We start from the raw sequence: 21,769 nt of genomic DNA on the forward strand, positions 1-21,769 counted from the left end.
AAAAAAATTAATAAAAATTTGCATATTGAATTGCATTAATTATTTATTAAAAATCTGTCAATACTTATAAAAATATATTATATATACTTATAACAATAATTTAACAATAATATAATAGTATAATTATTAAAAATAAAATAAATGTCTTAAAATATCACAATTATTGCATTTATTTTTTTTTTGTAACATATTTCATTATTACATATATAATTTATAGATCTAACATGAATCACTTGATTTAAAATGTTTAATACTTGAGATTAATACTCATTTTTGAAACAGTAGTCGAAGCATTTAAGTTGTAGCCGTGTAATAACATAATATTTATTGAGGATGGTTATTTTTCTTCCAAAACATTGTTTGTTTGGCAATATTCGATGATTGAAACATTTTAACCATTTTAGGTTTCAAATCTTGAGTTACACTGCTTGCACCACTATTATTCATTAAGTAAAATTTAATTGATGAATTATGTAAATATGAATAAGATAAATGAAAAATATAATTACGTTTCAGATTGTGATGGTGGTAACCTCGACTCGGCTTCTTTGATCAACATAGTTGACAATTCTTTTTGAGACAAATTATTTATGTTACAAAGTTCCTCTAAGCACCTACACAATTTTTTAATATAATTTAAAATAAATGAATTGTTATTACTAAATATTAACAAGACAGCATTAAAATTACCTTAAACTAGGCAAAAGAGATGATGTGATTGCACTTGGAGATAAAGTACATTCATAAAGAACTGTACTGAACGCATCTAACAATACACGAGTCAATTCTATTTTTTTTGTAATGTCAGACGTTCTCACAGCTACACCAGAGTACATATTTAACTGTACCATCATCACTAATAAATTAATTTAAATTAAATTTCATAGTAAACATAACATTTTATTGTCAATTACCATCTTCTCTGTAAGCTTGATCTGACTTGGGAGCCAGTTTTCCAAAAGCTGTTATGAGTTCAGACGCAAATACTATGCTATCACTTAACGTCCGATCATCCATTAGACTTTTCATCTGAAAACGACATTTTTCAATAGTATCCTTGTTATTAGTTGACATCATCAGTTGACCAAGAACTGGAACTAGGGCTATTTTCACATCGCTGAAATCATACATATACAATTGAAATTCCATTCATTTTTTGAATAATTATTAAGTTAATAACAAACCAATTAGAATCGTTTGAAAGTGTAATGAGAGCTGGCACAATTCTGTTGGTTATGTATATATCAGACAAGTATGGCATGATAGATGATAATAGTTCAGTCACAGCTAAACGAACGGCTTCTTTTTGACTAATTACACCTATGAAATCAGTAAATTAATATTACTTTTACAAAGTGATTTAGTCTTGTTACTATACCTTCCCAAAGAGATGATAATATTAATTCATGTAAACGTTGATGGTTAAGTGCTAGTTGACTGACAGTAAATTGCAATATATTGATGGGAACACCGCACAATGGTAACGTGCAAACATATTTTTTTAAAGTTGCTTCTAACTCTTGATCTTCACGCTAGAAAATGTAATATCAAAACATTATACAAGGTAAAAGCTTACAGTAATTTTTAACACTAACTCACCTCAATTGGAGCTAATACTGAACACATGTATGTACATAGAAGAGTCATTGATGGTAACACATTAGCAATTTTACCTAAAGATTTTTCAAGAGCTTGTATCTTTTTTACAAATAATGGTTTTACCTGTAAAAAAATTATTTATTATAGTTATTCAATGTTGTGTATTATGAAAAATAATTATAATAAGTCATACTTTATTTTGGGTGAACTTGGATCCAAATCCACAACAAAACGATTGGAATAATGCCATGAGTGACTGCAAAAGCTTTTGGTTTTCAATTGAAACCAAAGATGAAGATTCTATTAAGCTGGGCAACCTAAATATTAAACACAAATTAATAAAGTATTCATCATAAATAAATTTATTTTAAGCACAATAGGAAAAACAAATCGCACATGCATTCAAAAAGCCACTGTAGTCTAGGCCATGTTATTTTATTGTCCTCAACAACAGCATCAAATGTACACATCACAGTACCAATTGTATTATTTGGATCGCTATAGAATACTTGTGGGTTACTCAAACCAACACATATATCAGCAAAACCTGTCCCTGAAACATTAAAAAAAAAAGATAATAGTATCCAACAAATTATTAAATTTTTTATAGTTTCATGTTATTCTTAACCATTTGAGGAGTGAATTAAGATACACAGGCTACACTCATAGAGCCCACAAAGAATGAAAAATTTAAATGTCGGTACAATGACATATATTAACGTTTTATTTTTATCACCATATTTTTAGCAAAGATGCATAAATATGTCTTAAATAAGTGTATACAATAAATATTTAAAAAAATGGTTAATAAGATAAAACCATTTAAAATAAAGTAAAAACAATGGTGGTAAAAACATGTATGTTAAGTTATAAAATCAATGTCCCTCATGCCATATTTTAAAAAACGTATACAAACATTGCTCATCAAAAGGTTAATTAGAAACACATTTGTATTTTACTAACTCAGTTCTCCTCTTGGTGTGTCTTCATCTCGCAATGATATACATTCGGGGGCAGATGCTACATATAATACTAAGTATGGAAGTATGGAACGAATAGCGTTGACCATATAACAACAGTTAGATTCTAACTGGTCAGTTTTTTGTGATTTTTTTTGAGAATCAAGATTCTAAATAGAATAAGTAATTTAAATAATTAAAAAAAATGTAAACTTTATACAACCTGTATAAATAACCTTAATTTGAGTTGTCAAAGAGTTCATTAATCTCATGTAGCAGTTTGATTGTAAACGGCCTTTGTCAAATGCCCATTTTGCTAAGACTGGCAACAAGACTCCAATAGTAATTTCAACTATGTATTTTAAATTATCTTTCAGGCCAATAAAAAGTAGTTCTTCAATCTACCAAATTGTAAAAAGTTAAGTTATAATACATCAGTTAACTATATTGTATTCCAAATAAGTTTAGAAAAACTGCACAGCCTCGGAAAGGTAGGACCGCTGTGATTCACCAGCAGTCGGAAGCGCACCAATGACAGCCAAATAGACAACACATGAATGAAAGTGACACGTTTTCAATCGTAATTTTTTCCCAAACTTATTTGGAATGGAGTATAGTGCGGTTTTGCTTTATATAATTTTATTAATCAGAACACATTGAAATGGTACCACAATAATTAAACAATAATTACTTGAGCATATTTGTCAGAATCATAAATATTAACAGTATTGATTGCAATACTTTTAATAGTAGCTGCACGAACAGATTCATCAGTGTCTTCAATCAACATTTGTTGCAATACAGAGAGTAAGGATTGCCTAGACTCACACTAAACAATTATTTTTAATAAATAATAAATTTGCATAAAAATATTTATGATTATGTTATACATTCTTTACATACACTAATTAATGGGCTAAACCATGAACAAGCCTCTGCAACCAATAATCTTTTCTCAACATATTTATCTGTTAATAAATGCCATAATTGAGGCAACAATTCTCTTTCGAAAAATTCACTATTAGAGTGTTTTAGGAACCAAGATAAACCTAAATTAAAATAAGTAACAAATTAAAACTAGGTACAAATAGTTAATTAAAATTTAGTTTACACATACCACCTATAATTGAACTTCTTTCTTTTTTATTAGGTTTTTTTCTCATATTGAATAAAGAACATAAGATTTTTTCTCTTTCTAATATATCTGGATGAATGTGCATTAAGAGAACACTTAAAATAATAAAATCCTAATATTTAAAAAATAAACGGTTTTATTAAAAAAATTATTTTAAAAAATATATATATATTACTTCTTGTTTTTCAGATTCTAAAATATTTTGATCATTTTGATTTCGTAACCTTTGATTTTCAAGAATTCGTAGTATTGGATATAAATTCAATTCAACACCATCATCAGATAATATATCCAAATCAACATCCAAATACATTAATGGCAATTGTTGATCAGGCCAACATTTATTGATTAACATATCATGAAAAACTGATGATTCACAATTTCTTAAATCTTTTTGTTTATTACTTTTACCTGGCCGTAACCATTTTTCTTTACACAATTTAGGGGTTACATCAGATAATTCTTTAGTTGATTTGAGCCTGTTGAAATAAGAATAACTTATATTTTATTTAGCTACATAAAAATACAAAACAAAAATCAAACAATATTTACAATTGTAATTGAGAAAGAAGATTTTCATTATCATTTTCTAATTGAGAGATTATTTTTGTAAGGTCACTGTAGTCTCCGTCTATCTATAAAATATTATGTGTTAAGTAAATAATCCTATTCAAATGAATAGAAAAATACCTGGGTAGCAATATTTGCACAATCATGTATTTCACTCTGACAGGATACATCTGATTTCAAGTAACTTTTAGCTCGATCTCTATACAAGGATAATAGATGAGGTGGTCTTGAAATATTCAGACCAACATCATCCCAGATTTCAAAATCCTAAAAACAGAAAATAATTAAGCTGTATTTAATACATCAAGGTAAAATTAAAATAAATATTATATCTGATAAAATCAGATGAAAAAATATATACTCTATTTAGAATAAGAAAGGTACTGGCTCGGCAGACTTGTGCGCAGAGGTGTGGTTTCATTCCAAACTAGGTGGCCGACTTGGAGGGAGAAGCATCTGACCGCCGCCATGTACCTTTTTTTATTCTGAATAGAGTATATTATGTATACTGAATTGTATGTTTCATAATATGAGTAATGAGTAATTAATGATCATTCTATTAGGTATGTAAATGTAGACACAAATTATAACCTAACTATGTTACAAGAATTCCATTTTATTATCAATTTATTTATTTTGACAACGATTCATTGTATATTTTTTATTGATCAATAAAGTAGCATTACAAATATTAAAATATTAAAATAAAGTACAAACAAGTATAGTTATGAATATAAAAATAATTTACTTGATTTTCATTTTCATCTGCAAATGTTATTGATGTCAACTTATAATTATGTTGCATTAGATATTCATTTACTAAAAAATTGAGAACCCGCTGTTCATGTGGTTTGATTCTATCATCATATTGGGTAATTTTAGGATCTTCCCCAGCAAATTCTTCAGATTCTATAATAATTGTTTGAAGTGATTAATATCCAGGTATCATTATAAATATAATTGATTTAAATTTAACTAACTATTATTGTTAAACTATTCAGTACTAGATATAATAAAAGTACTGCCTATAAGATAACAATATGTTTGTTAATCTATGAATTATGAAGATAAAACCACAATGTTTGTTTCAAAGTATAAAACAATATTACCTACAGCTGCCACTGTCAAATTCGTTCTGAGGGCATTGATTGTGTCTTTGGCTTTGCGCAGTTCAAACTCAAGGATGGCTACTCGTTCATTGACCGTCTTATCGCCATCTTCAGAATACCTGGTCATCTCCAGTGAGTCCAAAGTCGCTTGACTTGACGACCGAGCTAAAAAAATATTTAAAAAAAACACCAATCAAAGCTGTATTTGACAAATAATATATTGTGAAAGATTAGATATACAGACAGTAGCAAGGTCTTGCCCTAGTCTAACGTACCCATACTCAGCGTTATACTGATGTTGTCATTTTGTGGAGACGAGTGTTCAAAATTACTGGGGTTGGAGAAGAACTCACGGAGTCCGGGTAGCTCCTTCCCAGCTTCGACGAGCTCGTAATGGAGTTCTAGGGCGGTGAGCAGCAGACGGTCGTCCAACAGTTTTTTGGCTATTTCGCCGTAGCTCGGGCCAGTCGGCCCGTCCTCGGCCATCGTTTCTGCGAGACGTCGTGCACGCACAGACGGACGGACGAACAGTGATGTCGGGAAACGCTGACTAGAGGACGGGCATAGTCTCGACGAAAATAGGTGGTAAATTCTTTTGAGATTGAGACCAACTACTGATTGTCCAATTTCAAAATAACTATAACATTAAACATAATAACGTTATCTAATCTATCTACGTGGTGTCGTGCAGCTCGTGGTTGATTTTGATAACGTCTATGGATAGTGGCAGGGGCCCGTTGCGTTGGTCAAACTGCGATGCTCCTGTCCGGCGGGTGTGGGGGGCGCGGTCATCGGGCGCGGCGCGCGCCTGGTGCCCTGATCATCCGCCGTTGCGCGCTGGCCTCACCATACGCCCCGTAAAATTCCCATTGTAGTAATATTAGTAATAATAATAATAATAGTAATAGTAATAATAATAATAATATATGACATTCGTGTACACGTTCCGGAATGTTGTGGAATGCGGATCGGGAGATTACGTCGTCGTCATCGACGGCACGCCAACCACAACGACCGATGATAGTGGTAGTGGTAGTGTCTATAGACAGCCGCGGTCGGTGGTGGTGGTAGAGCAGCAGCACTGAGCACGTCGCACACCGCACACGTCCTCAACGGGGCGGCTCAGTAGTGCACTAGTGCTGTACCGTTGGTCGTGCGTTCTCCCAGCGCTCTATCCTCATTCCTCCCGAACGGTGTGCGCTAACAACAATAATATCCAAGTCGCGATTGTTGTTGTACCGACTGCACGCGTGTCCGTCTCCCTCCCGCCATCGCAAGATTCCGTGAAGGCGTCGTCGCCCACGCAAACGGTTTTTATTCCAAAATCGCGTGTGTTTACACCACCGTTGTTATTAGTTATTACTGTTGTTCGTCTGACACTATGACGTTATAACAACGATCGTATTCTCGTATCAATACGTCCGAACTATATAGGTACGTTGTTATTGTTCGTCACGTTTCCGATGGATTCCTGCTGATCGTCCGTCAGCCGGCTACCGCCGACCGATTTCCGTCGATTACGGACCTAGCGACCCGGCGTGCCGTGTTAATCGTATCTTCGTAATCATGTCACCCGCAGACTGACCGGTGTCATGTTCCGTTGCATACCGATATTCAAGGGCTGCAACAGGCAGGTGGAGTGCGTGGATAAGCGCCACAGCTCGTTGAACTCGGTACCCGAAGAGATACTCAGGTATGCCAGGAGCCTGGAGGAGCTGCTGCTGGACGCCAACCACCTTCGCGAACTGCCAAAAGTAAGTTGAATAGGAACAGCCTGTACTATATAGAGCACCTGCAGTCATCCAAATTCAGTTGACTATCACAAGTTAGGAACCCATAGGTTCAAGACGAGAATAGTAAATAGATATACACCGGCAACCAATGTGTTTTCAATACTATGGTTTTGAAAGTAGAGTGCGATTAATAGTCGGTCAGCCAGCCAAAGTGTTTTTTTTTACTAATAGACAGACAGGTGTATTCTATCCTGCAGACATGTTCATTATCATGTCTGTTACTCTTGAAACCGATACCTGTTCCCCGGCTGTTGAATATTTGATAAATAGTTTCTGTATGACGTGTTCTATCATTTTGGTAGAAATTCCACAAAGATTGTTTTAAAAAAACAAACCATTAGGTACTTAACCTAGGTATCTATTATCTAATGTACCTAATTAATAAACATTTAGGTGTAACTTAACTACCTGTTTTAGTTGTCATTTACTTTCATCAAAAAGTATTTAACATTTTAAAATATGGTAGGCTTCAAATTATTTTCAATAGTATCTATACCTATTTGTAAAACCGTTTTCTAAAAAATAATTTTTATTGTTTTTTCAATGAAAATTAATAGATAGACCTACCTAGCAGTAACGATGACCAGATATCTTTACAATTTATGTAAATAGAAATTCCAACCTACCTTTTCATATTCATTTATAATACTAAAAAGTAAAAGTATTAGGCACAATATAATATTATTATATACAATTGAAACAACACATGGCTTCATAACTTTCATGCCTACATCATGGTATTATATTGTAAAATAAACAAATTGATGGATATATTTATTGGATTGTATATTGCTCCGTGTTTTACCGTGTATCTTTGTAAAATACATCTTTTTTTGTTTATAAGTACATATCCTATATTTTCTTACACTCTTGTTCAATATATTTTATTTCACTGAAATCTGCATTTACTTTTAAAATTTGAAAGAAATTCACTCCTATTTTAATTTTTCTTTAGTTGTAGATATTGTAAATAACATTAATATTCAACTAAGAGTTACTTATCTGGTTACCTATAAAAATGCATAGGTACCTACTTAATAATTTGATTAAATATTAGAAAATGGTCTAAGCACATACATTTCTGTTTGATTCATTGTTAAATGTAAATAAAATATTGTTATCGTTTCGTTGCACTTTTTGCACTCATGACCTTGATAATAAATATGTTTAATTTGGAACAAAATTACAAGGTGTTATTTATGTTTTATATTCAATTCATCATGCACACTCAGGAAAAAAAAAATTAAATACATGCCATTGACATTGACACAATTAATACTGCCAATCCTGGTAAGGTATCTTATGAATTATGATGATGAAGTCTTTTTCCCCGGTACTTTCCTACTGATACTTTAAATGCACTAACTACTAAAATGCATTAGTATTATTTTAATGCTAATACCTAATCCATCAGGAAGAAAATCAAAAATGCTTTAACTATAATTTTAGAACAGATTATATAATAAATTAACTGTGGTTTTAGTCAATTATAAAATCAACTGTTTAGTTTTAAAATTATGTGTACATTTATGTGGTTTTCTAGATTTATATTTTTTGGCACGTTCATAAAAAAGTCGGTACCTATATAAGATTATTGTTCGGTACCTCTAGGTTGTAGGTATACCTATATATTTGGATAGTATGTTCATTGTTTATATAAGCGTTTAAACCTTATCAACAGTGGAATTTAATAATTATACTATTATTTCTAAATTCTATGTGCACGGTGTGCTTACCTACCCAATTATGTGCATTTTCTCATATTCTAATATTGCCTACTCAATATGAAAGTACCTACTATATTATATTTGTATGTTTGAATTTCCATTTTATTAAAATCACTTGTGGAACATTTTTGAAAATAAAACCACATAAAATATTTTTTTAATTAAATTTAATATTTAGGTACCTATATAAGTAAAATTGCCTTAATTTACTTTCTTACCTATACAAAATTATCATGGGAATAGTTATCTACTCATAACAAGTTGTATTTAATTGTATTAAGTACCTAATGGCTAATACTAAGCACTTAGGTACCTATCATATTTCACAATAGGTACACAATAATAAATAATTTGTATAAAAAAATGTCTTTTATAGAATGCATAGTAACTGTCTATTATGACTTTTGATGTCACAGTCTTGGTCAGTTATAGGTACCTACTATTTTTAAATTGTTTAAACTGACAATTTCTTAGAACTATGAATTACTAGAAAATAGAATTTGTAACCATGAAATCCAATTAGAATCTTTGGGTACTGAAAAAACAACAATCTTTAATAAATGAGATGATAACCCGGGGCAAATTGATGATACAAACAACAATAAATACCATAGTTACAATGGTATTGGAAACCATGGCAACCGGTGGTGGACAAAACATTAGTCTCAACATTAGTATACCTATCTAATTTCCAAAACCTATATTGTTTTGGCCTAGACTTATACCCGGCAGTGATACCCACTAATCATTGTGTATAGGTACCACCATCGTATAGGTATTGTTTTGTTTGAATAAAATTAATTAAATATTTTTCTACTAATTTGTAGATCGTTGGCACCTATGTCAATTATGAAATGTTTTGTCGTTTGTTAGGATTTTGATATGTTTACCATTCTAGGAATGTAAATTTGAACACATTGAATTTTATTATTTTAAAATATTATCGGTTGAATTTCATTTTAAACTCATTAGTAGTATGCTTGATGCTTATTGCTTACAAACAAACAAAAACAATGAGAAAAATCAGAAACTAGCAAGTTTTTGTAAAAAGAATTTGTTAAGTTTGGATAAAAGTAAAATCTTGATTATATATAAACTTCACCTTCAAATATTTACTACCTAATAACTACCTATTGGTAAATAAAAAATGTTTATTATAAATTCAGATAATAACTTTATATAATTATATCTCATAGTAAAATCGGAATTAAAAAAAACATATCATTGTGTTTGTTCTTAGTCTTCTGTGATTTAATTAAATACAGTGCCTACCCTATGATTTATAGTGACAGCTCTAATCAAATATTTGTTTTATATCATAAGTAATTATTTACAAATGACTACATTTATACGGTTATTCTAAACTATATCACATAATAACAGGGTACTAGATTCAAATAAAAATGAAATTAATGGACTAGATATTATGACTTTTGCAATTTCCTCTCCCAATAAATACCTATTTTTGAAAAGAAATGTCACTACTGTAGTAATATGTAGGTACCCTAGTACCTATAGGTATGTTACTTAAAATGTTGTTTTAATTGTACTTAAAATAAAATAATTTCATTAGGTTATTGTAGGAAAATAATAAATACTCGAGTAAATACTTTATAGTTTATGCCTACATAATTATTATTCATAAGAACAATTTTAACCTTAATACTTAAATTAGGCAGTTTACCTATTTGTTTTAATTGTTAAATAATTACCTATTTAAAATCATTATAATTCTTATTATTAAACACTAAACAGATTCTTTGTTTGTCATATAGGTCAGCTATTTGATAATTTATATTTTAAAAATTGTATAGTATTTAAATATTTATTTATGAAAGTTTGGTTGTTCACGCGGTTTATATTGTATAATGTGCTGAACATTTATTATTCTAGCTTTTATTACAAACCCTTCAAAATAATATGTTGTATGTATTAAAGGTTTGCCATAAAATAGTAAGTTATGGTTGGTACTGAAAACTAAAAATAGCTAAAATAGAATTATAATAATAATAGCAGTAATAAAACAATTTAATAGGTTTCCTATATCCCAAACAATACTCCAATTTATTTTTAAATGATAAACTATGCAAAAATTAGTTCTTTTTTCTATGTGAGTAATAAGTAAAATAATAAGGTCTTTAAGTACAGTATCATGTGCGTTGATAACAATAAAGACTTAATATTAAAGATGTAGATATAATGTAACCTGTCCAGTATTAAGCCAAGGTCTTATACAAAATTACATCATTCTCCATAGATAACTTATGTGTCATTTAATGACCTTACTTTGACTAATATATTTTATTTTTACATAATTTTTGAATATGTATTAATAATTATATATTATCACTTGTGTAGGTAAATTATACACGAATCATTATTGACAGTTTAAAACCATAAAAAATCCACCTACCTATTATTTATTCACATACATATTTCTTATTTAAGTTCTGTAGTTATTTGTCAAAAAAAACAGTAAATAATTACTGTACAACTCGTTGAATAAATGCATGAATTTCAACTATGTAACTAAATTATGTTGGTTGATCAATTTATTGTTTGAACTTAGTTGGTGTTTAATACATCTTGTTTATCATCCAATAAATGCTTTTTTTAAACCTAGTTTCACCGTATTTTCTCATATCTAATAACAATTAATTATAATACCTACCTACCTATTATAAAATATATTTTATTATTATTTTTGTTTTACAGAACTTCTTCAGACTTCAAAGGTTACGGAAGCTTGGGTTAAGTGACAATGAAATACACCGTTTACCACCAGAAATACAATATTTTGAAAATTTGGTGGAATTAGATGTTTCAAGAAATGGTAATTATAGTATTTTATTTTATATAATTATATTAACTATGGTATTTAGAAACAATTAAAATGTGGTACCTATTTAAAATTTGTAACTAGGTATAACATACATTTTCAATTAATTTAAGCACAATTAAAATTGATTATATTTTTTACACATTAATAAAATAAAACATAAGTACATATATGTACTTATTAGTTATTACTTTACCATTACTATGGTACTTTGACTAACTATAAACTGAACTTAAATAAAAAACTTATTAAACTAATTTTCTTTTTAAAATTTTTAAATATTCATATTTGTTTGATTTTAACACTATTCAGTTCATAAGCAATTTTATTATTTTGTAATATTATTCATTTGTATATACTAATTAGTAATTAGTAATTACTATTGTTTTTCGTTAAATGGTACTTAATGATGATTATGGGTAATCATGTAATTATCATTTATCGTTTCTAAAGAAATTTAAGCTAAAATTATTCAAGCTAATTATATTCTCTTTTTGTAAGATACGCAGTGGCAAGCAATTCTTATTTATTTATGCACTGTTCTGATTTTATACATTTTAATGAAGTGTTAATACAAGCAATAATAGTAATTTAAATATATTTTACTGCCTAAAAAAGTGCACTAGAGAGTATACCAAGATGAGGAATAAAATATTTATATTTCTCTACTAGTTTTAATAACTTATAAGACTTCAAATTTATAAATATATATATTTCATGGTAAATAAAAGTTCAAAATTAATAGGTAGGTAGGTACTTACCTATACTTTTTAATATTCATGAAATTAACATAATACTGTCATTCATATACAATTAGAAGTAATTATTTTTTATACTTAAACATTAACAGTTTTGTTTATATTTTGAAACCCACAATTCCAAATGTTGATTATTTTTTGTATAAATTGAAACTATTATTATATTAAACTTAATTTTTATGATAATAGCAGGGCTTAAAATGGGAAAAAATTCCATGGGGCTACTGTCTCCATATAGTTTTAAGCATTCCATGTAAAATTGTATATGTAATGACGTATAAACAGTAATTGTGTAAACTACTCATCTTACTTTTAACCCTGAAAATCCTAATTTGTTAAAAGAGACACTTTTTAACCACTGTCAGTGGTGGGGGGGGGTCTGAGTCCCCCTGTGTCCTACCCCCACTTTAACCCCTGGATAGTAGTAATACCTGCCTATAGGGTAGGTTAGTCATTATATATTTTGTCTTTTGTGTCTCGCGTAACATTACCAGAATTGAGTTTGTACTTCTACAATGTTACTCATCAAGTTTCAAGTAAATGTGGACCAAAAAAGTTTGTGTTACTTTATTGAATATCTTAATTTTTTAAATATATAATACATCAGATAAAACATACGGCTTCTCACAATTCTGGAAGCGTAGACAAGATTAGTGTTCAGCAGAATAAATGTTTTGCCGCAGCAGCCCTAACATAACAACTAACTTATAACTTATTTTAGATTCTGAGCAAAGCGATGAATGTATTTATTTTACAATGATGTGTGTTTTTTTTTTTTTTGTATGTCTGTCATCACCTTTTAGGACAGTAAAAGTGCTTGGATTTTCTTCAACAGTAACTTTTCTGATAGGAAAGTGAATCTTGTTGGTACTTTGGGGGGTCAAAATTAAAAATTTCCCAGTAGTTTTCAAAAGCGACGTGAAAAACAAAAGAAAAACGTGAATTTTTACGCAAAATCTGTTTTCGAGAAAATCGATTTTGGGTTTTGGTGTAACTCTAAAACAAATAACCGTAGGGACATGACATTTTGACTGAATGTTTATAATTGTATTTCCTATACACCATAACATTTTCCAAATATTTTGAGCTGTTTACGAACATTGTCAATTTCCATTTTTTTTCAGTTTTTTTTTCTATAAATATCAGTAAAATTTTATCTGTTGAGTAAAAAAGCTTGAAAATGTAATAGAAGGCTCCTAGGTTATTGTTTCAAAGGCAGATGAAAAAAATTAAAAATCCTTAGTCACAGTCTTTATTTATAAGCATTTAAAGTTCAAATCTTGACAAAATACGGAAAAATCACGAAAATTAGCATATTATTTTGAGTTGAGAATTCATAAAAAATTTTCTTTTTAAATCTGAGATTAGAAAATGTAATACAAGATTATCCATAAGTTTATCTGCCTTTATCAACAAAAAAAAATGTCTACAAGAAAGTCAAATTAAATTTTTATGAGCGTTTGAAATTCATATTTTTACAACATTTGATATTCACTCGATTTCTCATATAACGATTTTCTTATTTTGTTGTAATTAAAAAACGTATAACTGTAGATACTTGAAAATTTCACTGAATGTTTATATTAGCATTTTCTATACACGATATAATTTTGAAAATAATTTGACAGTTTTTGAGCTGACATTGTCTATTTTCAATTTTTTTAGTTTTTTTTTTCTATAAATATCATTAAAATTTTATTTGTTGGGTAGAAAAGCGTGAAAATTTAAATCAAGGCTCCTGATATATTGTTACAATAGCAGTTGAAAATATTAAAAATATATAGGCACAATTTTTTTTTATAAGCATTTAAAGTTCAAATGTTGACAAAATTTATCAAATTTAAAATGTACTAATTATTTTGTAGTTAAAAATTTATAAAATTTTCAACTTTTATAGCTAAGGATTGAAAATTTAAAACAAGGCTCCACGTAAATAGGTTATATATAAATTACTTTATTCACAATAATATCATCAAATATACTTGGTAATATCATAGGGACATAGGCTGATTGACCGTTTTCGCTCAGAATCGTTTTTCTTATACAATGGTATTATATCATTGAATTCATATTTAACACCATCCATTACAGTGACCTACTGTACAGCAGAGCGACATCCACTTACCCACCTTTTTTTAATATTGTGTATTTTAAGGGTTATTCTGGGGCTATTCAGCCATTAATTGAATGGGGTCAAATTTTTTTCATTATGGTAAATGCAGTTATAATATAATATCAAAATGCAATGCAGAAATTTACATTGAATGTTTTTACTTCACTTCCTTCATGTGTGTGTGTAAACTATTAGAATGTTTCCTCCCACCGTTCTCATGTGAACCCATGCATACATCCTAGTCATGTCATCAAATAGTACGTATGGGTCCTGGTTAAAACATGTAGTGCTTCAGGTCATTTGCCCTTGTATATTTTGTAAGCTAAACTCAGTAAATTCAACTTAATTATATTTTTGCAACTATATAATATTGTGATATTAAATAAAAATAAATAATAATCAGTTGTTGAATTTTTTGTTTTTTAAACGTGTTCATTATAACAACATTTTGATATTGTCGACTGTGGACTGTTGTATAATAATTTGTTGTCACAAATAACTCGTAAAATTAAGTAAATATACCATAAACTCTTATACAATAATCAAAATATGTGTTAATTTGATACACTTATACGTAATACCTACGTGATAATATTAATGTTCCAATGGTTTTAGGCTCATGCTGGGATATGGGATAAAAAATATAATTACACAGTTTAAACTACACTGCTGTATAAATTGCGTTGTGTACACTTTGCAAAATGGCTGTTCAGAGAAAACATTTTTATTTTAATTACTACATAATATTATATATATATATTCAACACTTTTCCTGCGTGTTTAAAATAATACATTGTGACTACAGCAAGTTGAAATAAGACACAGGTCTATACTGTTAGTAGTAGTACCACTAGTATCTACATATTTTATAATAATAATAATGAGTATAAAAACAATAGAACGACAAATGTTTTCTTACATATCGAAATTGTGTCGACATTTTACATATACATGCCAATCTATACTATATTACCATAAAAAAAATTAAAAACTACGTAGGTACACACCCGCGATACTGGGCTATTCCCTAATGAATAGTGATATGATGATGTACCTACTACCTATACTAAAATAATATCATACATAAACGGTACCCTACGTTAAATGATTGGTACCACACCCTATTATTCAATTATTTTTTAATAGCTTGGAAACGTGTTTGAAAAAAACAGTTGTTGTAAAATACGTATGTATTAAATTTATACAACTTTATGAAATAGTTTTTTGTGTATCAAACATTTAATTTTCTATTAGTTACTAAATAGTAATAAATATTTTTAAGTATACAATTGGCAATTGCAGACTTTGAACCCCAAAATCCAGCCGAAAGTGTCTACTCCGCTAACAAGGTGGTTGCGACAGTGTTGTCAACGATACCGTACGATCGGCGCGATTGTCAAGCGATCATCGACCATCGTCTATTAATGTCTGATAGCTCATTGGATGTCCAGTAATTTATCTAGAAATTCGCATGACAATTGCCTCGTTCGGAAGGTCTTTCAAAAACTTCAATAAGCCTCATCAAAAACGCTATCAATTATATAGGAATTACGTTTTTAATTTTTTTTTATTAAAAAGTCCTAGCCACTAGCCTCCATAAACTAAGATTTTAGTTGCGTTTATTTTAACTTATTAGTTATTTTGTTCGTCCTATTTTATACACGACCCACTTAGATTTCACGGAACACCCAATCAATATTATCTTATTAACTTATATTCTAACTACAGAAGACATGTACTGAAATTTCTAGGTATATACAAGATTCACCGCAACGAATCTAACGCATACCACATAATATTATCAAGGACACTCGTTATAAAAACGTTGTTCATTATCGCTAACAAATTAATAATAAATATGTAAATTATCTTTTCCAGTTTCCTCCAGATTTAAGATTATTGTTTCTATCTCGACTGGTGACCACGATACTTTTATATGGGAAACTGAATCCTCAATCCCCCTCAAAATAAAAATGTACTTAGGACTTAGGGAATATACGGGAATATAATATGAAATCATCCATAATACTTTCGAGGAAATCTATAAAATAAAATTAAGGTTTCTAAGACATTCAAATTTAATACATACTATTATTAAATAATTAATTTAGTTAATACAATTTGCCTTCCACCAAACATTTGTTTAAATTTCTCTACTTTTATCGGTCTCTAAATCATGTTTTTCAGTCGTTAAAAATACCATTGACCATCTGCTTAAGAGGACGTCGTACACGTATGTGTTGTCCCCATCTTACAAGCAATAAACAACATCGTGACATACCAAATTTTTTGTTCACCAGATTCAATAGTGTGCTGTTAGTTTTGATATTAGAGTGGATTATTGACCTATTATCAAACCTATAGGTAAGAACATTATCTGTGTCCTCTACTTCTCTCGATTGGTTTTTTACAATATTTTAATTTTTAAATGAGATATGAGTATGTAAAGTATTAATATTTTAAAATGCTCATAACTCACTTAAAAATTAAATTATCGTAATAAAATCGATCGAGAGAACACAGATAATGTTGTTACCTAAAAGTTTGATTATAGGTCAATTCACTCCAATATCAAAACTAATAGCACACTATTGAAACTGATAAACAAAAATTTCCTATTTTGTGTGCGTGTATAAGTCGTAAGACGGGGTACGACATCCTCTTGAGTCAATTTTTTTAAATGATGAATAAACAATCAATTTTGCACAACTCCCTCCCGGCTCCCCCTACCAATATTCAATAGTGGTGTTTCTATCATCAGAAATATTATCTACTAGCTGATCCTGCACGGTGATTCCCGTAAATTTACCCCTTCAAACAAAAAATATTAAATTTTTGTGAGACATAAAATCCCTGTGTGAAGTTCTCTAAAATTAAAAATTGGCTTGGATATGCCCTTCCTCAAGTATAGAATTACCTAAAATTTCAAAACCATTAGTGCAATAAACTTGGCTAAGGATCGCTTAAACACACACACTGACATTGCTCTTTATTAAAATATAGATCGTATAATAAAGATAACAAATTGTTTGTTTGTTCGGGGTAATCTCTAAAACTACAAAACCTTAAAAAAAAATTTAAAAAAAAAAATTACCATCGGAAAGCTACACTATCCCAAGGATCTATAGGCTGTATTTTATCTCGATAAGGGGCCCTTATTTTTTTTATTGCAAATTTGAAAATTTTTTAGGAATAATAGAAATAATAACATATTTACTTATTATAGTGTTGCTATTTGTTACAAAAAATAAAATAGTAAAGTTACTATGATTACCTGTATTTTATATTTGGTTAAAACCATCAAAATGAGTGTGTGTGACTCCCAACCACCGTTATGATGTTAAAAATCCTTGATGGAGATTAAGATGAAGTAAATCCACGAGAAGTTTTGAACATCGCTACGCCGGGTATTAAATGATGAATTTAACAAAAATGTTGAATCATATTATTATATAGAGTTTGTATTTTTAACGGGCAACGAATTGCACGGGACCTGCAGCTAGTATAATTTATTAATTAATAAACAACAAATCATTTAATTTTCAAACATAATATTTGTATGTAACAGCAAAAACTCAACAACAAATGTAATATGTATATTAATTATAAATGTATTATTACAATACTTATATCACTATTATTATTATTATTATCGGAAATGCAAATGCGAGCTTTTAGTTAGGTTCAGATTGAAGGGATTGCGTTTCAACTTGCAACACTTGTTTCGCCGGTATGTCGTCACATTGCACAGCATTTCACGGCGACGTTGCGGGAAAAGTTTGATTGTGAAACCAACTGTTTTTTTCCTTTCCGACCAACCAACAGAGAATATCCCGATTACCCGCTCACGAGTAATGTGAATATTATGGACGGCGGTCCGTCAAAAATTCGTTGACCGCGGTCCACACTGGCGTACTCAGTAGATGGTAATCGCGATAGTTGATCGGTCCGAGGTAAACTCGGTTGTCGCCGGCCTTTTTCTCCGCGTCCACATCGTGTGCTGTTCGATTTTCGCATCGTCGTCCGTGAAATAATAAATACTAATAAAATGTAGTGGTGTGCAGTGCGGTGAAATCCCAGCGGAACAACTCGTACGTTTTATATTGGCGAGTGCCCGCCATTTCCGGTCCGGCAAAACGCGTTTCCCGAGGATTACAAAAACCCGAGGGCGGCGCCGTCAAGGTACGCCGCACATCGTGTTCCCCGTTTGCGTTTGGATAGACGGTTAGCGTCTACGACCGTTATAGGTGTTATTTATAGTGTATTTTATTCACATAGTATTAATATAATGTGCGTATCAAAAATATTTAAAAAAAAGTCAAAACCTTGGTATAATTATTTATTATACATAGTCGGTTAATATTGTATTGTGGATTATATATACATTCCGCGGCTTATTTTTCCAATGAACCGATCGAACTAAAATGATGCGAGATTCTGAGAACATATTGAAATTTGCAATAAAGTCTTCTTGAAATTGACTTTTTAACATTTTTTAAAATTATTTTGCCTTAAAAAGTTGTGCAACATTTTAGTTAGCAATGTTTAATTTATTTTGTTGGGACTCTTGTAGTCTTGGAATGGTTATGATTTATCATTGATTGAGGTCGGTTGTAAAATTCGTTTCCGTTATTCGATTTGTATTTTGATATTATTTATTATTTCTTAAAAACGTATAATATGACATCAATCTGCACTTGGATGAATCATCAATTTATCTATGTATCATATTCGATTGTTGAATAATATGTTATATTTACATTAATTTCATAATATAAAAATATGACACATTTTTAATCAATTTTGTTTTTAAGAAAATAAATAGATAATATCATTATTAAATAATACCTACTATTGTAATATTATATTTGTTACCAACCATTATTTCATCGGCTAGAAAATTAAATTAATGTGTAATATTAATAATAATTATGAATTAATAAATTTGGCCTACTTAGGTTCTATTTTTCACAAATAATTTGTACTTACCATTAAAAATATGTAATTAATAAACATTCCAGGCTTCAAAAAATATTTACACATTTTTTAAGCATGTAATTTATGCTCTGAATGCTATTATTATTATTACAGCACCAATAAAAACTATAATATTCATAAGTAATAATTTATAATATGTTAACGTCAAGTGCCTAAGTATAATTTATTGTTTTCTACTAAATAAATAAGTTTTTCGAAAGAATACATTTTTTTTTTAATGAGTACATGATATTATATCATCATTTATTTTTCGTCATCTCCGCTTGTAATATGATTCTATGAAATAATAATTATTGTTCTTTTTATTTTTAACGGTCTATTCAAAAACTGGATCGTAAGAATAATAACAATCGATTTATTCGATGTCTTCGGGCCCAGAATGTTATTCATTTGATTGGTAATTCAAGTAGACTGGCTGTATTTATCCAGCAGCATACTTCACTCATCCTTGTCAGTAACTGAAAACTGGTTTTAGTTATTATGTACTGTGCAGTAGGCTCCAGCTATAAGGGTCAATCACCTTGTTTTACCTGTATAATAATAAGGTTGTTGGCAAATAAAATCATATTATTGTTTGGCATTAGATGACATTTTTGTGCCATCGTGTTCGTCCATGTTTGAAATTGTATTATTTATTTATGTTGACTAGACTCTAGCTGTCTGGCATATGGTATTTAATCTATAAATATATTTATAGAACTATGATGTAAGAATAGCTTTGATTTATCATTTTACCATCAATTTGTTTTAAAAGTATAATCATAAAAAAATAGTATATTATTATGCGTGTTTGTTTTAAACCAACCTTGTGTTTACTAAAGGATCCAAAGAATTTAATTCCCTGAAAGAAAAAAAACATAAAAAAGTAAAAACCGTAGATGGTTATTTTCAAAAGAATTCTAAATTCTTAAATGTTCCATTCTAAATTGGTAGACATTTATTTATAACTACTTTTTTGTATAGGTATAATATTTATTATCATTATTACTAATAATGTATTTATTTCTGTGTCACCAAGTCCTATGTGAACAAACTTAAAACATCAACAAACACGTACTTAGTTAATAGAATAATAATAATTAAACCAGTTAAAAATTGCAATAGTACCTATATAACTGTTTTAAATATCTAATTTTAGTTTTTAAATACTTGGTGGGGCAGAGAAACGGTTAGTTAGTTAAAGCCTTAAAGGTTTTATTACCTATATACGCAATAGGTGACATTGTGATAACTAAGTGTATATGTAGTGTTGGTTTGTACGGTAGACTTCCAGAAAATTTGCGGAAAATAATTCCTAGGAAAAAAAGCAGTACTTAATTAAGTATAAGGAAAAATTTAACTGAAATTAATTTAATTTATGGAATAGGTATGTTGAACAATATTAACGTGCCAATTAGTATTTATGTACATTTAAATTAAATGATCTACCTAATGAAAAAAAACCAACAACAACTAATCTAACCTATAGATAGTAGGTACCAATGATATCGACGCATCCCAAACGGCTCCCGTCTATTGTTAGCTTATTCCCGAACGGCTACCACCTAAAAAGGTTTTATGAACAGGTAAATTCCCAAAAGGCTCCCATCAAAAAAGATATTATGAACACGTAAATTCCTAAACAGCTGATGGTAATACTGGTAAACCGATTTGGGTCGATATACCAATATACCGTTTACCGTTGTATCATTTAAATCGAAATAGAAAAATATATACATAAATTATAAATACACCTAAATCGAAAAAATAGGGGCTCATTGGAATCATCATTGACGAATTTTCATCAAATGAAACAACGTTTGGATTATACAAAAAAAATTGTGCCTTAAAAATTAACCCAATGTATGATTTGTTTATATTTTTAGTTTTTACATAATATTATACATACATTTTTTTACGATTTTTTCTATTTTTAAAATTGAATATTATTTTAATAACATTTAGTTCACAATATTAGAATTTTTTATATAATTTTTATAATTTACTTATAATATAGGAAACCTTAAAAAAAAACACCAATACATTTTTAAGCATATTTCTTTTGAGACAGTCCTAACTCCTAAGTCAGAAGTTACCTGTTTGTAAAACCTTTTTTGACCGGGGCCGTTTGGAACGGCGGTCGTCATAACCGCACACTTACCGTTCATAACCGCACATTTTACACCGTTC

The 21,769-nt window shown here is 29.5% G+C and overlaps 2 protein-coding genes across 8 annotated transcripts in view; one reads left to right on the forward strand and one right to left on the reverse strand.

Annotated features, from left to right (window-relative positions):
• Positions 1-25: 25 nt before the first annotated feature.
• On the reverse strand, positions 26-6,178 carry LOC132951906 (RAB11-binding protein RELCH-like). 2 transcript variants are annotated; one of them, XM_061023962.1, is made up of 20 exons: positions 5,648-6,178; positions 5,373-5,537; positions 5,012-5,172; positions 4,384-4,530; positions 4,246-4,328; positions 3,869-4,172; positions 3,676-3,805; positions 3,462-3,607; positions 3,250-3,387; positions 2,795-2,959; positions 2,563-2,728; positions 1,996-2,152; positions 1,793-1,916; positions 1,600-1,722; positions 1,379-1,532; positions 1,185-1,320; positions 915-1,117; positions 691-856; positions 510-614; positions 26-436 (listed from the first exon to the last, which is right to left on the reverse strand). In XM_061023962.1, exons 1-20 carry the CDS (start codon positions 5,856-5,858, stop codon positions 325-327), a joined length of 3,096 nt encoding a protein of 1,031 aa, XP_060879945.1. In that variant the 5' UTR covers positions 5,859-6,178; the 3' UTR covers positions 26-324. The 2 variants fall into 2 exon arrangements, with proteins under 2 accessions (XP_060879945.1, XP_060879946.1); XM_061023963.1 differs by lacking the exon at positions 5,648-6,178 and having other exon boundaries at positions 5,377-5,516.
• Positions 6,179-6,314: 136 nt separating this feature from the next.
• Positions 6,315-21,769, forward strand: part of LOC132951904 (protein lap4-like) — a 36,443-nt gene continuing 20,988 nt past the window's right edge. For all 6 annotated transcript variants that reach the window (XM_061023955.1, XM_061023958.1, XM_061023956.1 and 3 more), the window contains exons 1-2: positions 6,315-7,126; positions 11,608-11,725. In XM_061023955.1, coding sequence (XP_060879938.1) covers positions 6,965-7,126; positions 11,608-11,725 — 280 coding nt within the window. In that variant the 5' untranslated portion in view covers positions 6,315-6,964. The remainder of the gene's footprint in view (positions 7,127-11,607; positions 11,726-21,769) is intronic.

The sequence above is a fragment of the Metopolophium dirhodum genome, chromosome 9, assembly GCF_019925205.1.
Source record: "Metopolophium dirhodum isolate CAU chromosome 9, ASM1992520v1, whole genome shotgun sequence".
Lineage (NCBI taxonomy): Eukaryota > Metazoa > Arthropoda > Insecta > Hemiptera > Aphididae > Metopolophium > Metopolophium dirhodum.